Source organism: Hydra vulgaris, chromosome 08 (assembly GCF_038396675.1).
Source record: "Hydra vulgaris chromosome 08, alternate assembly HydraT2T_AEP".
Classification (NCBI taxonomy): Eukaryota; Metazoa; Cnidaria; class Hydrozoa; order Anthoathecata; family Hydridae; genus Hydra; species Hydra vulgaris.
Window position 1 is genome coordinate 16,105,001 of NC_088927.1, and position 21,501 is coordinate 16,126,501.

At 27.1% G+C, this 21,501-nt stretch overlaps 1 protein-coding gene across 1 annotated transcript in view; it reads left to right on the forward strand.

The window, feature by feature from the left end:
- Nucleotides 1–21,501, forward strand: part of LOC100200349 (3-phosphoinositide-dependent protein kinase 1) — a 51,090-nt gene that overhangs the window by 11,954 nt on the left and 17,635 nt on the right. The window contains 7 exon segments of the mRNA NM_001280902.1: nucleotides 737–828; nucleotides 2,121–2,224; nucleotides 2,324–2,399; nucleotides 2,785–2,853; nucleotides 3,189–3,285; nucleotides 3,396–3,456; nucleotides 5,370–5,470. Coding sequence (NP_001267831.1) covers nucleotides 737–828; nucleotides 2,121–2,224; nucleotides 2,324–2,399; nucleotides 2,785–2,853; nucleotides 3,189–3,285; nucleotides 3,396–3,456; nucleotides 5,370–5,470 — 600 coding nt within the window.

Here is a 21,501-nt window from a genome sequence, read left to right on the forward strand (position 1 = left end):
TTAAACATTTTTCATTTTTTTTTAGGAAAAATAAATTTCCACATACATCATTGTGTTATAATAATAATTTTTTATGTGCATCTTAATGTTTTTTATTTTGTTAATTTTAATTGACAAAGTTAAAATAAAATTTTATTTTACTAATGGAAAACAAGAGATTCAGGGTTATTAATGATTAAACTGCCCATTCACGTGATTCAAAAAGGACTATAAGGTTTAAAAAAATGATACAATTGCATGTGAAAATAAAAAAAAAAATTAAATTTTAAAACTCATTTAAAATTGAGAAGAAACATGCTTTAAAGCACAACAACAATATTTAAAAAAACAGCACAGTTGCACTTCAAAATATTAAATCGCATTTCTGCTACTTTTTATTAAGTTTGGTGAAATTATATAACGCACCATAGTGTACTCATTGTTAAACTACTTTAAATGCTTTAAAGTTTTCTTTAAAATAATCGAAAGGAATAAAATCTTTATGGATCAAAATATGGTTTTATTAATTAACACACTTGTAAGTAACAAACTGTCTGGTCGTCTTGCCGGGTTACTGACAGGCATTTTTTTAAAATTTCAGTTGCCCTTGGAGAAAGCGAGTTGTCCTGTGCCACCAGACGACCCTCGTGGTCATCCGGTGGCACAGATGACCATGAGGGTCGTCCAACAATGACCAGTGCAAAATATTTTCAGTTAGGTACATTTGATGAAGTATGCACTTATTTTTTTGTTTTAGTTAGGTGCATTTGATGAAGTATGCACTCGTTTTTATTCAGCTGAGATTATTGTTGCAGTTGGTTATCTTCATGATTTAGGAATAATACATAGGTATACATGTTTAAATTTTTTTTTCTGTTGTTTATCTCTTTGATTATTATTTATTATTATTATCTCTTTGATATTTTATTTTTATTTGCATTTTTAAATAGTGCTAATTTTCACTTTTAATTGATCTTTTTTTTTTTTGAAAATAATTGTCATTTAAAAGTGAAAATATTGTGGCTCTAAATAATATTAGGTCTGCGACACATTCCAGAGTCTGGGTTTTTTTTTCTAAACATAAATTTGAATCTGAAGTTAAATATTGATTGTAGAAAAATAGTAAATTTTAAAAATGTTTTTTTTTTTTTTTTTCAACTTTACTCTTCATTGCTCCATTTAACTGGTAATAAATAATTGTTGGGTTTAGCTCATTTCAAAGAAATCAAAGAAATAATTGTTGGGCTCATTTTACTGCTTTTAAAGTAAATTACATATTTATCATTGTTGAGTTTTGTTTCTTTTGCCTACCTTTAATTAGGGTTGAACTCATGCTGTAAAAGTATTAAATGCAAGAGGATTATCATTTTAATACACTGTTACATTAATAGTGTAATTGAGCTTTTTCTTTAAAAAATGGTAAAAAGTAAAAACACCATCAATCTAACATAAGTTACAGTGTATTTGCATTTACCATTTCGTTGTAAAAGCGTAACCCTACTTTTAAAGTGGAAAAAAACTTTTCAGAAAAAGAAGAATAAAACAAAGAACAATAAAAAAAACTCTATATTCCCTAATTATAAAAAATAATAAAAGTTTTATATTTTAGATAGTAAATACCGAAACACAAACCCTCAGTCGATGCATGTACTGAACCCTAGCAGTCATGTCACACGAGGTTCCTCAGCAGAAAAGGCAAACTCTGATATAAAACCTATAATATAATTGCTGGTAGAAGGAGCTTGTAAATACTGGATGCTTATCTTCCAGATGGTAGTATCATAATAAAAATATTCAGATTTGCAACAGGTAATGCTAGGAAGGCTATCCAATGGCAGAAGTTAAGGCTAACACTAGTAAGGTCATCAAATTGTAAGAATTAAGGTTAATGCTAGGAAGGCTATCCAATTGTAAGAATTAAGGTTAATGCTAGGAAGGCTATCCAATTGTAAGAATTAAGGTTAATGCTAGGAAGGCTATCCAATTATAAGAATTAAGGTTAATGCTAGGAAGGCCATCAATTTGTATAAAAGTTGCTTTATTTTATTTCATATTTAAATAAGAAAATGACATTATGGAAACTTGTTCAAACAACACCAATAAGATGTTGAACATTTAACTTAAATTTTTTTTTTTTACAGAGACCTTAAACCTGAAAATATTTTATTAAGTGAAGATATGCACATCAAGTTAGCCGATTTTGGAACTGCAAAACTTTTAAATTCCTCACAAAATATAGGTGAAAGTATGTATTTTTAATAAATGTTAGCTTATAATTCATTAAAATGGAACAAAAGATAATTTAAAACATGTTTTATCATATTAATAAAAAAATAATTTTCAGAGAAAAAGAACTCATTTGTTGGTACTGCTCAATATGTTTCACCAGAATTACTGACCCAAAAATTATCAAGTAAAAGGTAGGAATTTTTGTAACAAAAATAAATAAACAGTATTTTCTTGTTAAGGGTTGCAATTAATAATATTTTGTCCTTGGGATTTCTGGACTGTGCCACTATCTAATACGCAAAAAAAAAATTTATATACCTTTTAATTTTATTTCTATTAATAAGACTTTTTTTTTATAATTTATTGAACACCCTAGCCTTTATTATCTATGGTGTTGTGCCTATTTTTCTTATGGCCATATAACTTTAAAGCATAAATGTTAACAAGCTTAGCAATCTTGTTGCTACCAGGGATACATTGGGATTTTATTTGCACACGTTTTGCCTTAAAATCAAACTCTAACGACTTCATATTTTCAAGATAAGCATAAATAGTGTTGTTATTTTTCATTATTAGCTCTGATTGGTGGGCTTTAGGCTGTATTATTTATCAGCTACGAGCTGGTCGACCTCCATTTCAGTGTGGGTAAGAATTCTTTTTTGTTTTTTTAGTAATTATGGTAAAATTTTGATGACTATAAACAAAATTAAATAATTATTTAGAAAAAAAAGTTTTCTCTATAGGTTTTTATCATAAACAAATAAATATATTAAATAATCATGATAAACAAATAAATATGTTAAAGATAAAAAATATAATGCACACTTAAAAATGAAAAGAAAACTTTACGTTTAAGAAAAGTGAACAAAAAAAGTTGGGGACTTTTTTATAATTTTTTCATTTTTATATTTTATATAAGTATATTTTTTTTTTTTTATAAGTTTTTATTTTATTTAAGTTTATAATAAATTTTATTTTAGAAATGAATACCAAACTTTCCAAAAAATTATTAAACTAGAATATACATTTCCAAAAGGTTTTCCAGATAAAGAAAAAGTCTTAGTGGAGAACTTACTTGTAATTACTTTCTATAGTCTTTTTCATTGTTTATATTCATATATAAAGTTTTAGTATACATTAAAAAAAAGTTTTGATATTTTGTAATGTTATCCTATCTTAATTTTTAGGTTTTGGATCCTGAAAAAAGATATACTTATGATGATTTAGTAAATCATCCATATTATGATGGTAATATTAATTTATTTCTGTATATCATTTATGATTTTTTTTTTTTTTGTAATTACTAACTTCAAAAAAAAAATGAAAAATTTTGTTTCACTTTTGGAAACAAAATTAAAGCTTTTCTTAAAAATAGTAAACAAAGTTCTTGAAGATCATCAAATAAACAAGAAAATTAAATTAATAAATGAAAACATTAAATTAGTATATCCCCTTGCATAAATAAACAAGATAAAATAAACAATTAGTCTTACAAAAATAAAATAACTTTTTAAAAATTTGCTGAAACATGTTACAATGTATATTTTTTGCTCACCTACAAAATTTTTAAGTACTTTACTTTAATATAATTTTCCAAATAAGTGATTTTTTTACACGATGTAAATCAGTGTATAGTAGTGTATATTTATTACATAAAGTGTATATATATATATATATATATATATATATATATATATATATATATATATATATATATATATATATATATATATATATATATTTAACATTTAACATGTGGCTTGGACTTGTTTCCCTAATCACATTTTTTTATTTAAGTAAAGAAAGGAAGTATAGAGTTAAAGAAATTTTTTACAACCAGATGACTTTCCTGGTGTTAACCTTTTTAGCAGATTAAAACTTATGTAGTTTATAATGATACTACCACTAGGAGAATTACCATCCAAGGTTTTTGAATTCTTTCTGCTCCTACTCACAATTAAATTCGGGATTTTATATCAGATTTCTCAATCTACTAAGGAGGTTGTCTTTACCACAGCTAAGAAGCCTCAATCGTCTCAATATAGTATCAGTTTAATGTCATGACAAAACGTCTGATAAATATATATTATGATATATTATTTATAAACATACTTTTGTTGATTTATGTTGGCACAGTTGTTATATATTTTGCATAATTTAATTTTCACAGCATTTATTAAATCCAGACAATCTGTTTTTTGTTGTTTTTTTTTGTTGTTTTTTTTTCAGAAGAAAAAAAAACTAATGTAGAAAAATAAAATAAACATATTTTTTTTGTCAAATAAAAAAAAAAAAATTTATTTGACAATTTAGATAATGTTAAATATTTAATACTTAGATAAATATTAATAGTTGAAGATAAAGTTTAAACTTGTTGCGCATATACATATGTTTTCTTTTGTTGTGCATGTATATATATTTTCTTATTACATTGTGTTGTATAGTTTTTCTAGTTGATCTGATGATTGGTCAAGTGAATTAAATTAATAAATTTTAAATCATTATTTTTAATTATAATTACAATAAAAAGTTTTATTATAAGATTTTATATCATATTTTTAAAATGCATAAATTTTTTATTGAATAATAACACAGATCAACAAAAAATTTTTTGTTTTTCTGGTGTCAAGCAAACAATTTGTTTTTTGTATAGCATTTCTCATTTTGATTTCAAATATGCAACTCATTTTTCACCATCACATCAAGTTTTAAATATATTTTGGTTCAAATTTAGTATTTGTGGTATAAATATAAAGGGGTTTAATGAAAATATGCTTCTATTAAGACCCAGATTGACATACTTTAGATTATTTTTTTTTGACAATATTCGAGATTTTACCCCAAATGCTAAAGATTTGAACCCAAATATCTTTAGAACTTGACGTAATGGTGAAAAATGAGTTGCATTTTTGAAATCAAAATGAGAAATCCTACACAAAAAACTAATTGTTTGCTTGGCACCAGAAAAAAAAATTTTTTGTTGACCTGTGTAATTATTGAATTTTGTGATTACAACAGTTTACTGTTTTTAAAAAGCTGAAAATTTAAAGACCAGAATTATTTCTAGATATGGCAAATCCCGACCATCTTATTGTCTATGTGTGTGATTACGTATTTATATTATTTGTTTATTTAATGATTTAATCTAATTTTTTTTATAGGTATCGATTTTCAAAACCTTCATTTGCAAACTCCTCCTAAGTTGATGATATATCTCCCATCCAATGTACCAGGACAACCTGGGATATATGAAGAAGTAAATGTATGTATCAAAAAACTTAAAAATAAAAATACCTTTTAAATATATGAGTGAGTTAATATATATATATATATATATATATATATATATATATATATATGCAACCCTCGGAATTAGGAAAAATAACGCGCAAATTTATTGCCAACCTCAAACTGTTAGAGGTTGGCAAAAAAAAATTTGACACAAAAGGGTAACAATAAAACAAGGTCTTTGATTTTTTGTCGACCTCAAACACTTTTAAATCAGCAGATATATATATATATATATATATATATATATATATATATATACAGCTATGCCCAAAAGTTTAATTGAGATTTTTATAACTATGTGCCAGTTTTTCAAACATTAAAGTTTAACGGATATAGATTTAAAGTTTATTATTTTTTTGCGTATTGTTATTTATGTTTCTATCAATAAAATAAACACACACAAAATATTCACACATACTACACTACTTCCGTAAAACTAATTAAACGTTATACGATGTATTTTACTGATGACATAAAAAGTTTAATTTAGTTAATTAATTATACATTTTTCACACTCAATAACTAATTATTATACTTAATTATCGCTATAAATATAAATTGATTATTAATATAAAGGGTACTCATGATTCTTAAATAAAAAAATAATTTTAAAATTTCAAAAAAATTTTAAAATTTCAAATTTTAAAATTTCAAAAAATTTTAAAATTTCAAAAAAATATTTTAATTGCAAAAAATTATCTAAAGAATAACTGCAACATTTTAAATTTCAATTTGCTTGCAATTGGGTAGAAAAGCAGTGTCAGAGAGCATCAAATGGCTAATTATTGGACTGGTCAAATCAAAGAATCATAACAATGTTGAAATTAGTAAACTTTTGGCTGTTTCTGAATTTGGCATGCAAATAACAGTGAAAACCTGGGAACTAATTGGTAGCGTCATTAACATGCCTCGTTCTGAAAGACCACTGAAGCTTAGTGACCAAAAATAGCTAATTCAGAAAAGTAGAAAAAATCCTAGGCCCAGCAATAAAAAGCTAGCTCAAATATTCAACCAATCCTTTTCTAATCGAAACGTAAGCAAAGAACTTGTTAGAAGAACATTAGCAAAAAAAGATATTAGATCTTACATTGCAATAAGAAAGCCTATCCTGTCAATCATGGAACAACGCAAAAGCCGAAAATGGTGCAAAAAACATTTGCATTGGGCAGTTGAATATTAGGCAAAAGTGATTTGGAGTGATGAGTCAAATTTTCAGGTTGTGAACCACAAAGGAAAAATATACGTTAAAAGATTTGCAACTGATAAATATTGCAAGCGCTATTTACAAGCAAGACCACAAGGTGGTGAAGGCTCAGTTGGAATGTTTTTCCAGCAAAGGCCTTGGTTTTTGTGAGCTATATAATAAATGTATCAACCAATATACCTACTAAAACACACTTAAAACACGTTTCTGTCAACAAGACAATTGATTCTGTCGACAAGACAATTGTATGGCAGAAGCAAGCAATACATCTTCCAGCAAGACAGGGCTCCAGCACACAGCACATAGTATAACAAACTGGTTTACCACAAAGAAGATCAATTTGTTGCCTTGGTTCCCTAGATCACTAGATATCAACCCAATAGTAAGTATTTGGTTATGGATCGACACTCAATTGGTAAACCATAAAATTCAATCAACTGAGCATTTGAAGCAACTTCTGAACAAGTACTGGTTGAAAGTGCCACGTGAGATGTGCATGAAATTAATCAAATCAATGCAGAGACGATTAATTTTATGCGCATCAATGCAGAGACGATTAATTTCATCATTCTTCTTTGCTATTGAGCCAAGGAGGACACTTTAAATATTAAATATGTATATTTTTTTAATTTTTTGTGTTCTAAACCTTAACTTGATTAAACTTTTATGCAACTCATTTTATGATTATATAATTATTTATTTAATTTTTTTTAATTATTTTTTAACTATCTTATCTTAATAATGTTGTAGTTGTATAGCTAATAAATTGTTCTTTTTAAAATAAAAATTAATTAAATTCATTCTCCTGATTTTTTTAGTTAAAAAAAAACCTGAAAAGTTTGATTAAAATTACCATCTCGAATAAACTTTTGTGCATAGCTGTATATGTTTATGTGTGTGTGTATATATATATATATATATATATATATATATATATATATATATATATATATATATATATATATATATATATATATATATAGAGAGAGAGAGAGAGAGAGATAGAGAGAGAGAGAGAGAGAGAGAGAGAGAGAGAGAGAGAGAGAGAGAGAGAGAGAGAGAGCAATTCCACGACCGTCTCACAAAAAATGATAAAATTAAACCAACCCAATATAGATAATACTATAATCAGTAGAAAGCTCTACTTCTTCTCTTTCAGAAAATATATAGCTTACTATGGTATGCCGCTATTATAAAAAATAATATGGGCTGAAACAGAAGGTAAAAGTAGGCGTTTTTGCAATAATTTAATTCATTTTTAATCGCCAAACTTCAATTGAACCTATAAAAAATTCAAAAACTGTCTTGCTCATTGCAATCAAGCTTTAAGCTGCACTAATCATTCCTACTTATGATAAAAACATACTTATTGCCAGACGAATTCAGAATACCATTTGTTTTAATCAAATGCTATTACCACTATTGTCACGCTGTGACAATTAGGATACCAATAGTTTTATTTCTAAGACTACCAGTAAAACTTAGGGTTTCAAAAATCCAGCACAATGAGAACTCAATCTAGTACATCTAAAAAAATACTAACGTGTTTAAAAAAATAATTAGCTCAAGTTATTTTTAGAATCTTTTTCTGTCACGCCGTGACGTCACAGCGTGACAATTTTTTAACAACATTTAAAACAAAATTTAAAACTGCCAAACTGAAACCACAATTTAGAAAATTACAATTAAAAAAAACTACAAATTATAGGTATGTTTTGCAAAGGCAACATTTGGAGGATGAATGCTCAGTTATCCTTGAGGCTCTCTTTTGAGATACATTGAGCCTCTCTAAAGGATAACTGTAACTCCATTGAGCCTTAGATGTAATACGTGCATCTCCATAACTAATGTGTTGCCTTTTTTTTAATCTTTCAAGGGTTTAACATGCCTCTTACTCATGCTGAGCGTCAAAAGAAATATCGTGAAAGGCAGTTAAAAAAGTCTGGCGAAAAAGTAGTTAAAGAAAAAGAATCAAAAAAAAGAAAAGAAAGAAGACTCGCTAATTTGGAGGCTGAACGAGAAAAAGAAAGGCAGCGAAAGAGAAAGAGCAGACAAAAAAGAGCAGAATCAAAATCTGTAGCTGTTACATCACCCCCTTACAAATCTGCTGAGAGCCGAGTCAGCACTACCAAAATCACCCGGAAAGAGGGCTAAAGTTGTACAAAAACTTTTAACAAAAATGAATGAAATCCCAAGCCCAGAAAAAATACTTAGTAAAAATGCATTAGATGCTTTAACTGTAAAATTGGTTCTTGATTTTTATCAGCGTGATGATATATCCCGTCAAGCACCCGGTAAAAGAGACACCATTGTGGTGAGATTAAAGAACAAGAAAGAAACTGTGCAAAAACGTCATTTGTATATGAATGTTAATGAAGCTTATGCTGTTTTTAAAAGTGATTATCCTGAAGAATCAGTTGGAAAATCAAAGTTTGCTAGTTTTTGCCCACCACATGTGCTTTTGTCTAGTTCAATGTCAAGAAACGTTTGTTGTTGTCAACAGCATCAAAATATAATTCTTATCCTTGAAGCCTTGCACAAGTTTGATTCGAATTTTCCATTGTATTCACATGAGTTTCCTCTTAGCATTGTATGTGATAGTGAAAAAGACATTTATTATAATAATATGTGTACAACATGTAAAGATGCTGCAAAGTTTCATAATCTATTTGCCTTGAATGAAATTGACAAGAATAAATGCATTACATGGTACCAATGGAAAAAAGTTGCAGAAGGTAATGGAAAGGAATATATTAAAAAAATTGAAAAAAAGGGAAGAGTTGATGATCTTTACAGCACCTTTTCAAAATCTTTACCTTCATTTCTTTGGCATTATTTTATTAAACAGAAACAATCAAAGACATATCGTGATCATAAGATCCAACTTCAAAGTAATCCAGATACAGCCGTTCTTCAAGTGGATTTTGCTGAAAATTTTTCAACTTTGTGGCAAGATGAAGTGCAGTCAGCACATTGGTACAAGAAGCAAGTTACTGTTTTTACTGCTGTATTTTGGTACCAAAATTCATGCTCATCAGCTGTCATAGTTTCAGATGATTTAAGCCATTCAAAAGAATCTATTCTTGTATTTGTTCATAATTTATTATCTAAGCATATAGAATCTAGTGTTAAAATACTACAGGTTTGGAAAGACGGGCCAAGTAATCAATTTAAAAATCGTTTTATTGCATCAGCAATACTTTGGTTGGAAGAACAGCATGATTTAAAATTATTCTGGAACTTTTTTGCTGCTTCACATGGGAAAGGACCAGTAGATGCTATAGGTGGGACCGTTAAAAGAATAGCAACGCAAAAAATAATCCAGAGAAAATTTATAATAACTGATGCCATAACTTTTCATGAAGCTGTTAAAAATGAGACTAATTTCAATGTCTATTTTGTTTCTATGGAAGATGTTATAAATACAATAAAAAAGTTTAAAATTGATGAGCTATTTACAAAAGCACCAGCAAAACCAGGAATATTTTCAGCGCACCTAATTCAAAACAATAATGGGAAAATAGAAATGCGACCCTATTCAAGTGCCAAGTATTTAGTGAAACAACTTACGTCTTCAGACGAAATCCCCGAAAAACTTTAAAACGTTGTATATATGACAGCAATATAATATGGACGCGATTTGACAATGATATAGTATGGGCGTGTTCTGAAGATTACTATGTAAGAACTATTTTTATGAAGATGTAATTATATATTTGTCTAATCCTTCTCTACTTAGTTTTAAATTTATTAAAAAAAACAGCCCATTTACCTGGTTTATAATTATCCAAATGTGTCTGGTCACGCTGTGATGTCACGCTGTGACGTTTACCACAAGTTAATTAAAGGTGCACCTGTTTGAAATTTAATTAAATAAATGTTATTTAGCTATAAAACTTGTAAGAGTAATGTCTAAACTTTTTGTTTAATGCCAAGTTAATAATTCAGTTCATCTATATTAGCTGAATTGTGATGTTGATCTAAAAACTAAAAAACAATGAGAAAATTTTGGTCACGCTGTGACATTTTATATTTTCTCGCATGAACAAGAGGCTAATATATCCACCCTAATTTTTTTTCTTGTTTCTTGTAGCACCTATTATGAGCTAACAAAATAGCAAAAAAAAAATTTTTATATCTATTTAATAATAAAATATTGAAGGCTAAAGACAAAAAAAAAGACGGTTGTCACGCTGTGACGGTCGTGGAATTGCTCTATATATATATATATATATATATATATATATATATATATATATATATATATATATATATATATATATATATATATATATATATATATATATATATGGTATTTTTGGGTATTGAACACTGTATTGTATTTTTGTATTTAATTTTTTTGTTGATATGGTTGTTTGCAACAAGTGATGATTGCATAAAGCGTGAAACTCCAAGTTATGTTTCAAATTTAATTGTAGTTATTTTATTTTTATTTTATATTCCGAAAAATTAATTTCATTGCTATATATATGTGTGTGTGTGTATATATATATATATATATATATATATATATATATATATATATATATATATATATATATATATATATATTTGTGTGTGTGTGTGTTTAGAGAAATATGTTTAGAGAGCTAGTTAATATTTTTCTGACCTTGTCAAATTTTTTTTGTTTAAATGTTTACTCTCAGGTGCATAATACGAAGGAGGGGTAGTTAGTTAACTTTTGGAAAATTGACCACCCTAAACATATTAAGAGCCATTAAATTCATTCATTTATTAAGTTTCACTTATTGCCTACTGATAAAAATAAAAACTTGGAGTAATCAGGCTTTAATATGTCAAATTTTAACTAACTTATCAAAATGAAAAACTTTCATTGCAATCAGCTCTTAAAAATTCACAGATATTAAACAAGGGTTCGAATGGTTATTGAGAGTTTTTATTGCAAACTGAATAACTTGTATTGTTGTTGTTATATATTTTTGAGTTGTTTTTCCACTTTTTGATTCCAGAATCCTTAGTTTTAATTTGTTCAATATTTGTGTCCCAAAAGTAAAACTGCACCCTATTTAATGAAATGAATTTAAAGATATTAATATTTAATAATAAATTAAATTTGAATATAATAAAATAAATTTAAATTAAAAATTTTTTTAAAGCGGAAAGGAGAAAAAAGTTTATTTTACAATCTGTTTTTTTTTTTATCTAAATATAAATAAAAAAATATTTGTTTAAAAAAATTTAATAAAAAACAATTAATTACTGGTTAATATATTTAAAAAATTAATACTGTTTAATGTTTTCCACATAAACTTTTTTAAAAGACTAAAAATAATAATTTTTAAAGTTTAAATAATCTTTGATTTAAAAAACTGTTTAGAATTTAAAAAAACTTTTAGCGTAACATAAATTGTTTAACGCAAGGTGAAATTGCCATTTTGTACGTAAAGTTTGAATGACATAAAACCTCTTAACAAGGCCTGTATATATTTATATATATATGTGTGTGTGTGTGCGTGTGCGTGTGTACCTATAGTGGAGGGCTTAAATATACAGTTTGTGGTCAAAAATAGCTTGTAGCTTGTCTATGGTTTTTAAACTGACAAAATTAAAGTTAGATTAACAAAACGTATTCATTTTATTGAGGAAACTAATTAAATTTAATGTTTTTTTAAAAACCACAAAAACGCAAATTAAAAGACTAGAATATTTTTTTAAACATTCAGAGTGTTGCTACATCAGTTATCTTATAGCCTGCTGCTACAAGGAAGTGCTGCTACATTAACTATCTTATAGCCTGCTGCTACAAGGGAGTGCTGCTACATCGGCTATCTTATAACCTGACAACAGAGTGCCATTACATTGACTGAGGGTTTGGTTAGGGCACGCAGTCATCTACGCTGTTAAATTTTTTTATTTTCAGTCCTTTTGTATGTCTAAAATTAAATAAAGTTAAATTTTTTTTTAAATACTTAAGTTTAGATATAAAATTTTGCTACTTTTAGGTAAAAAAACTTTTAGTAAAGGTAATTTTTTTTGGTATAAAATGATGTTGATGCTATACAAACATTAACTAAAAAAATAACATTTTTAAACAAGTTTTATGTTATATATTTGATTTCTAACCAGTCCTATGTGTAAAAATATATAAAAGAGTAAAAAAAAAAAAGAGTTTTTTCAAGTTTAAAATCTGTTCTTTTGATTTATTATGAATGTTTTAACTAATTTGAATTTGATAAACACAAAATTTGACGTACAGCTCATTAGACTTTAAAAGTTTATTCTTTTAAGGTTTATTTAAAAGTCTAAGTTCAAATTTTAAACATTTTTGTGATGTGCATCACCCCGATTTTATAATGCCATAAAACTATTTAACTAAATATCTGGTCTTCAAATTACTAGAGATTATTGTAAATATATGTAATATAGTGGGATCCCTTAATATCACATGCAGTTATAATAAGTAGCAATGTTTAGTATTATTTTATAATTTAACTAAGAAATATAAAATCAAACATTAATGATGTTTGATATTAGGTTGTTGTTTTTTGATGTTGATTTTTTTGATCTTGATCTAAAAACCTTGTGATTTTCATTTATTTGACGTCATCGTGTAAATGAAAATCATAAGGTTTTTTGATCAAGGCTATTTAATAAAAGAATATATTGAAAAAATCTTGTATTTCATATTGATTATAAACAATTTGAAAAATAAGCCCATTTTATTGTTAAACATTTAAAGCACTGAAGGAGAATTAGGTCAAAATTGTCCTAGAATACTTTTATGCTGCAAACTTTATTAAAATTTTGCATTTTGCATTTCTTAACTGTCAAGAGTGCATGGTTAATTAAAAATTTAAAGCAATTTTTGAAAAATTTCGTGTCGAGTGTAAAAGGCTTAAGAATGAAGCTTAAAAAAGAGGAATGAATATCCAGAAAAAACTTTCAGATGTTACTAATAATGCTCTTAATAAACTTGATGAAGATTTTCCACCACTTTTACAAAGAGTAATCTACCTAATGATCCACAAAATAAAAAATTGAAACATTGATATCATAACAAATAAAGCAAACAAAATAAAAAAACTTTATTGAAAATCAATAAAAAGAAACCTTAGTACATATATATGTATATGTATATATACATACATATATATACATATACATATATATATATATATATATATATATATATATATATATATATATATATATATATATATATATATATATATATATATATATATTGATTTAGAGTGTGCCAAAAAATTCACTGTCAATGGTGTTAACAAAATACTGTCAACTTGGTTAACAAAAGTCTATCTGAGTGATGGGTTGTTGTGGATGGGTGTATTTGTACTTTTATTTACTTTACATTTAATTGTATCTATGGATCTTGTGCATATTTATATGTACACGTTTGAAATAAATACACTAATAATAGTGATAACATTAATATATATATAATATATATTTATTCAATATTACATATACATGTTTATGTAAATACATATATATGTTTATGTATGTATGTATATATATATATATATATATATATATATATATATATATATATATATATATATATATATGTATATATATATATATATATATATATATATATATATATATATATATATATATATATATATATATATATATATATACACACACATATGTGCATATGAATTTCGAAGATTAAATTTTGAAAGTGGCTTTAGTTAACCCCATCTATGGTACTAATGGCTTTTGTGCTCAAGTTTTCAGTGTATCTACTCTGAACAACTTTCATGACTCAATTATTTCAAATTACTTATTGATGTTAAATATGTTAGGGTATTTTAAAAAGATTATTCACTGTTTTTAAAGACCAAAGCATATATATATATATATATATATATATATATATATATATATATATATATATATATATATATATATGCTTTGGTCTTTAAAAAAGCATATATATATACCAAAGCATATATATACCAAAGCATATATATATATATATATATATATATATATATATATTATATATATATATATATATATATATATTTATATATATTTATATATATATATACATACAATAGCTTGCAAAAGTAACCGGACAAGAGCTTGAGATAACTTTTGAATGAAAAGTCCAATTTCTTTTAAATTTTCCCTAAAATGTCAAAAAATTAATAACAAATCTAAAAACAAATGAATTTTTACTAAATCTAAGCAATCTAATCTTAAAAGTTTATTTAATTAAAATTTGCGCGTGCAAAAGTATCCGCACAGGAAAAAAAATTGAATTAGATTTTTTTTTTTTAAACATTTTTTTAATTGAAAATACTTTATTTTAAAGTAAATTGCTTTAGTACTTTGTCAGGAAGCCGATAGCATTAATTACTGCTTGACAGTGGCAAGGAATTGAGTCCACCAGCTTCATAATCACAATAATTTTGATTTTTACCCATTCTTGTTTCAGAATATTCAATTAATCAAATTTACTTGCTGATTTTCAACCTGAAATTCGTCAATCTATGTGTTCCCATAGATGTTCAATAGAAATAAAGTCAGGACTTTGCTATGTCAATTCCATTAATTGAATTTTTTTGTTTTTGAAAAAGTCTTTCATAAGGGTTGAAGTGTCTTTTGAGTCATTATCCTGCTGAATATCCATTCTCGAGCCCTGAAAAATGTTCCATGTAAAATGCTGTCTTGGTAAATGCTGAAATTAAAGAACTTTATAATGTAAAATGTAGTGTTGACACAATCAAACGTCTTTTACGGTCTTCAAATCTGTATGGAAGACGTCCTACAAAGAAACTTCTTATTTATATAAAGAATCGAAAAGCACGCTTAAGATTTGCTAATAAACATTTGAATTGGGAAAGAAAACAGTGATTGAAAGTACTTTTTAGTGATGAGTTTAAGTTTATGTTATTTGGAAGGATGTTTTACCAGTACAATGACCCAAAGCACTCTCCAAACCTTGTGAAAAACTTTTTCAAAACCAAAGAAATTCGATTAATCAAATAGCCTTAGCAAAGTCCTGTTCTTAATTCTATTGAATGTCTATGTAAACTCATTGATCAACAAATTTCAGGTCAAAAACTAGCAAGTAAAAGTGATTTATTGGATACTCTGAAAAAAGAATGGGAAAAATCAAAATTATTGTGATTATGAAGCTGGTGGACTCAATGCCTTGTCATTCTCAAGCAGTAACCAATGCTAAGGGCTTCCCAACAAAGTACTAAAGCAATACTTTAAAATAAAGCCTTTTCAATTTAAAAAATGTTTTTAAAAAAAAAATCTAATTCAAGTTGTTTTTTTGTCCGGATACTTTTGCATGCGCATATTTTAATTAAATGAACTTTTAAGATTAAATTCTTAAATTTAGTAAAAACTTACTTGCTTTTAGATTTGTAATCAATTTTTCGATATTTCAGTGAAAATTTGAAAGAAATTGGACTTTTCATTCAAAAGTTATCTCAAGTTATGCTCTCGTTCGGTTACCTTTGCAAGCTACTGTGTATATATATATATATATATATATATATATATATATATATATATATATATATATATATATATATATATATATATATATATATATATATGTATATATATATATATGTATATATTTATATATGTATATATATATATATGTATATATATATATACATATATATATATATATGTGTATATATATATATATAAATGTATGTATATATGTGTATATATATATATATATATATATATATATATATATATATCAGGCCTTGTTACGAGATTTCGCTGCGTAGCGAAAACGCGTAACGCATTTCTAAGTTACTCAACTCAGCAAATATATTTTGCATTGTTAGAAGTTATTGCGTCATTGGCGTCTTTTCAAGTACCGCATTGTAATTAAAGTTATTTTATTAACGCGTTAAAAATCATACAGTTTGTTTTTTTCTCACTACAACAAAAGTTACAAATAAAATCTAAGTTCTTATTTAAGAAATCATTTTTATTATTTTTTTCAAATATGAACTAAATTTGATTCAAAAAAAAATATTTTTTTCATGAAACGTAAAATAATGTTTGTTTATTTTCTTATGATTTTACAGTTGGTTTTTGGTTATTTTATTAACTGTTAATAAATTTTGCCTTATTTAATTTGTGAACTCTTTTTAATAACGTTTTTAAACAATAAAGAGTCTTTTTTTTGTTATTTATCAGTAACCGATAACATATTTGTGATCATAATTTATTTTCATAAATTAAACGAACGTCATTAAAACTTTACGTTATTGAATTAACAATAAACAAAATATCTTATTAATAAAATATTTACATCAAAATAAATCGTGCATTTTTTTGAACTATCATGACAAAAAATAATTTTTATATTTAAAAGGAATTTATATATTTAATTCCTTAAAATAAAACTTAAAACACTTTATTTTTTTAACTAATTTTTAACAATAACAAAAAAATTATTAAACAAACTGTTTCTAACAAAAAATCTATTAGTTTACAATTGCGGTTAAATGCTTTTACTTACGACTTTATTTCTTCTGATTAAAAATCACGTTAACGACATCAAAAGATAATTTAAATATTCTAAAAGATAAAAGTTTTTGCATAGCGCAAAACTGCTGAACGCGTAGGCAAATCACCTTTTCGCAGGCAAAATGCAAGCTGCGTAAGGCTTCTTAACAAGGCCTGATATATATATATACATATATATATTCATATATACATATATATATATTTATTTGTAATAGTTTTATATATAAATAATAAATAATAAATAAATACTGACTTCAAAAAAATATAAATACTGAAAATATATAAAAATATATAATATTGAATACTGCGTAATAAACAAATACTAACATGCAATAGTTATGTATCAACATAATATTATAATTACTGTTATAATATAATAAAAATTACTACAATATAATATAATCATAAATATAAATTATAGTATTATCTTTAAAAATTATTATAATATCAGAAAATCATAATTCTGTAAAATGTTATATATATTAAAAATGTTAAATATAGGTTATGAAAAAGAAGAAAACATAATTTTGTTTTAAATTTGTACAGAAAACAAAAAATATTATAGATATTAAGTTGATATATGTTTAATGCATATATTTTCCTGAAGCAAAGCTTTGCATGAGTTAGTTGATCACATGAATTAACTAAACTAAGCTATATGCAGCTATTAAAAATAAAAAAGCTTAATTTTGTCTTTGTCTGTGCTGCCCTACATAATTTTTGCATGACAACAATTATTTGAAAAATACAACTAAGTAAAAGTTTAAAAAAGTAAAAAAAGTGTTTAATTAGCTTATTAATATAATTATTATTTATCTTTATAATTATTATTAATTATAAATTTTTTTTTTTCTTTATAATTAATTTATCTTTATAATTAATATAATTATATTTCGTTTTCGTTTAGCACCACTTCACTCTTTCGCTTTTCTCTTTGTTCTATATCGCTCTTCTTCATCTCAAGTCTGCACTATTTTTGATGTTATTTCTGATCATATTGACCAAGCCCTCTCTCTTTATCCATCAGCTAATATAGTTGTTGTCAGTGACTTTAATGCTCACCACTCTGAATGGCTTGGCTCTAGTGTCAGTGATTCTGCAGGCATTAAAGCCCACAACTTTTGCCTTTCTCAATCCCTAACTCAAATAGTCAACTTTCCAACTCGCTTTCCAGACAACCCTAATCATTTACCTTCTCTACTCGACTTATATCTTGTTTCTGATCATAGTCAGTGCTCAGTTTCTCCACATTTACCCTTAGGTGCTTCTGATCACAGTTTGATCTCTCTATAACTAATATCTCATTATTCTTCATCACCTGAATCCCCCTATTATCTTACAACTACAGTAAAGCTGACTCTTTCCGTGATTTTCTTTGTGATGGCCTTTGGGTAGAAATCTTTTGTCTTCCTGTCGACAAATGTGCTTCTTACATAACTTCGTGGATTCAGGCTGGCATGGAATCTTTTGTTCCCTCTCGACGATTCCAGGTCAAGCCTCACTCATCTCCATGGTTTTCAGGTTTCCCTATTCTCAGGTCATGAAATCTCGAATCTTATCTCGAAAATTAGGCTCTTGTGACTTCTGGAGAATCTTTAATTGTATTAATAATGAGGGCAAATCTTTAATTCCACCTTTTTTGTATGGTTCAGACTTTGTCACCTCACCTAAAGACAAAGCTGAATTGTTTGTTAAAAACTTTTCATCAATATCATCTCTTGATTCCACTAGCTGCATTCTACCTGATATTGCCAACAAACAGGTTGATCCATTGCTTGACATTCGTATCACTTCAGCTTCTGTATCTAAAGTGATTTCCTGCCTAGGCTCTTCTACAGCTTGTGGCCCAGACAACATACCTGTTATTGTCTTGCAGAAGTGTTCTCCAGAGCTGTCATCTATACTCTCAAAACTATTCAACAAGTGCTTATCAGAGTCTTGTTTTCCAGCCTGCTGGAAAGCGGTATCTGTTATCCCTATCTTCAAAAATTCTAGAGAGCGATCTGATTTGTCTAACTACCGTCCCATTAGTCTTCTTCCTATCATAAGCAAGGTTTTCGAATCTTTAATTAACAAACACTTAATTTATCATCTTGAATCTAATAACTTACTTTCTGACCATCAGTATGAATTTCGATCTTCTCGTTCTACAGCTGACTTGCTAACAGTAATAACTGATGGGTTTTATCGTGCAATAGATAAAGGTGGAGAGGTTAAGGCCATTGCTCTTGACATTTTAATAGCTTTCGATAAAGTTTGGCATGCTGGTCTTTTCCATAAGCATTCTTCTTATGGTGTCTGGCAACACCTTTAAGATTATTGAATCCTTCCTTTCCAATCCTAGTATAAAAGTTGTCCTCGATGGACAGCATCCTCTTCTTCTGTAACTCCAGGGGTTCCTCAAGGTTCAATCCTCGGCCCTATACTCTTATTAATTTACATTAACGATCTTCTAGATATTCTCATATCTAAGGTGGCATTGTTTGCTGATGATACTACCATTTACTCTTGTCGTGATAAGAAACCAACACTCTCTGATTGCTTGGAGGGGGTATTTGAGCTTGAAAAAGATCTCACTTCTGCTACAGCATGGGGCTCACAGTGGCTGGTAAACTTCAATACAGATAAAACTTAATTTTTTTCAGCCAATCGTTATCGCAATAGTTTAGATCTTCCTACATTTATGAACGGTGATGTACTTGATGAGTCATCTACTCTTCATCTTCTACTCTTCATCTTCTAGGATTAACTCTTACTTTCAATCTTTCTTGGAAACCATATATCAAATCAGTTGCAAAATTAGCATCTGCTGAGGTTGCATCTCTTTATCGAGCTCGACACTTTCTTACTTTGGATTCTATTCTCTATCTCTAATAATCTCAAATCCGTTCTTGTATGGAATACCGTTGCCATATCTGGGGCGGATCTTTTAATGATGCCCTTTCTCTTTAGACAAGGTGCAAAAACGCATTGTAAACATTGTTGGACCTGCTCTTGCAGCCAACCTCTAACCATTATCACATCGTCGTAATGTTGCTTCTCTTTCTCTTTTCTACAAATACTCTAATGGGCACTGCTCTAAAGAGCTAGTGTCTCTTGTGTCATCAACTTAAATTCATTCTCATGTTACTCTTCATTCAATTAAGTCTCATCCTTTTTCTGTGACTGTTCCTAAGTGCTCCAAAAACGCTTATTTGTCTAGTTTTTTTCCTCGAACATCAGCTCTTTGGAATTCACTTCCTTCATCTTGCTTTCCTGATTCATATAATCCTTTAAGTTGTCCGTCAATCGTTATCTTGCTCTACAATCTTCATCTTTTCTCTTCCAGTAACTCCCAACTTCAATTAGTGGTTGCTTGCAGCCTTGTTGGAAGCGAAGATGTTTAAAAACTAAAAATAAAAAAATATGTGACAGTATGTACATTACAATAGAAAAAGATGTAAAAATTGATAAATAAAATAAAGTGGATGAACCCTTTCGTGCCGAAGGCGCACATATGTGCGCCTTGGCTATATTAATCAAAACACCTCTTTAAAAGTTACAGTTCAACCCCATTTAGCCTTAAATGTTAACCTTTTGTGCTTGTAGACATAAATTGAGCTTAGGAAATTTGGAACTTTTAATTCACGGATAGTTTTCATGTTTAAAACACTAAAGATAATTGACAAAAATATTTGTAATTGTTAGATGTTTTCAGCGTAGATGGCTTTGAGAAATAGGATTATAAATGATCCAATTGAAGCTCTTCGAATCCCTGATGAAATGGACGATGTTAGTGATTTGTCTTCTGAGTCTTCAGAGTCTGACGATAACAAATTCCAAGAGAATAAAACTGATATTTGCTCAACAATAGCTCCATTGACAATGGCGATGTCAGCAAGTCAATCATCATCATCAGAAATAATTTCATCTTCATCATCTGAAGAATATGTTTGTTCCGAAGATGATTCAACAGAAAAAATAGATGTGGATTTTTCTATTATTAATTCAGGAACTAATAATAATAAAGGACTCTATACAATAGCATTTGCTGATAACAATGGCACTGTAAATAATAAAATAAAAATCCGTAAACAACAAACAAGTAAACAACTTCATACCAATAAGACTAAGAAGCGCAATATTAGCAAAGATAATAGAGAATGGAAAATATTAAAACTATTAGAACTATTATTCCATTTATGGCAACACCAGGACCAACATTTAGAAGATCTGCAATACCTAATTGTGATGGAAATATCAAACCAATCCATCTCTTTGAATTGTTCTTTGAT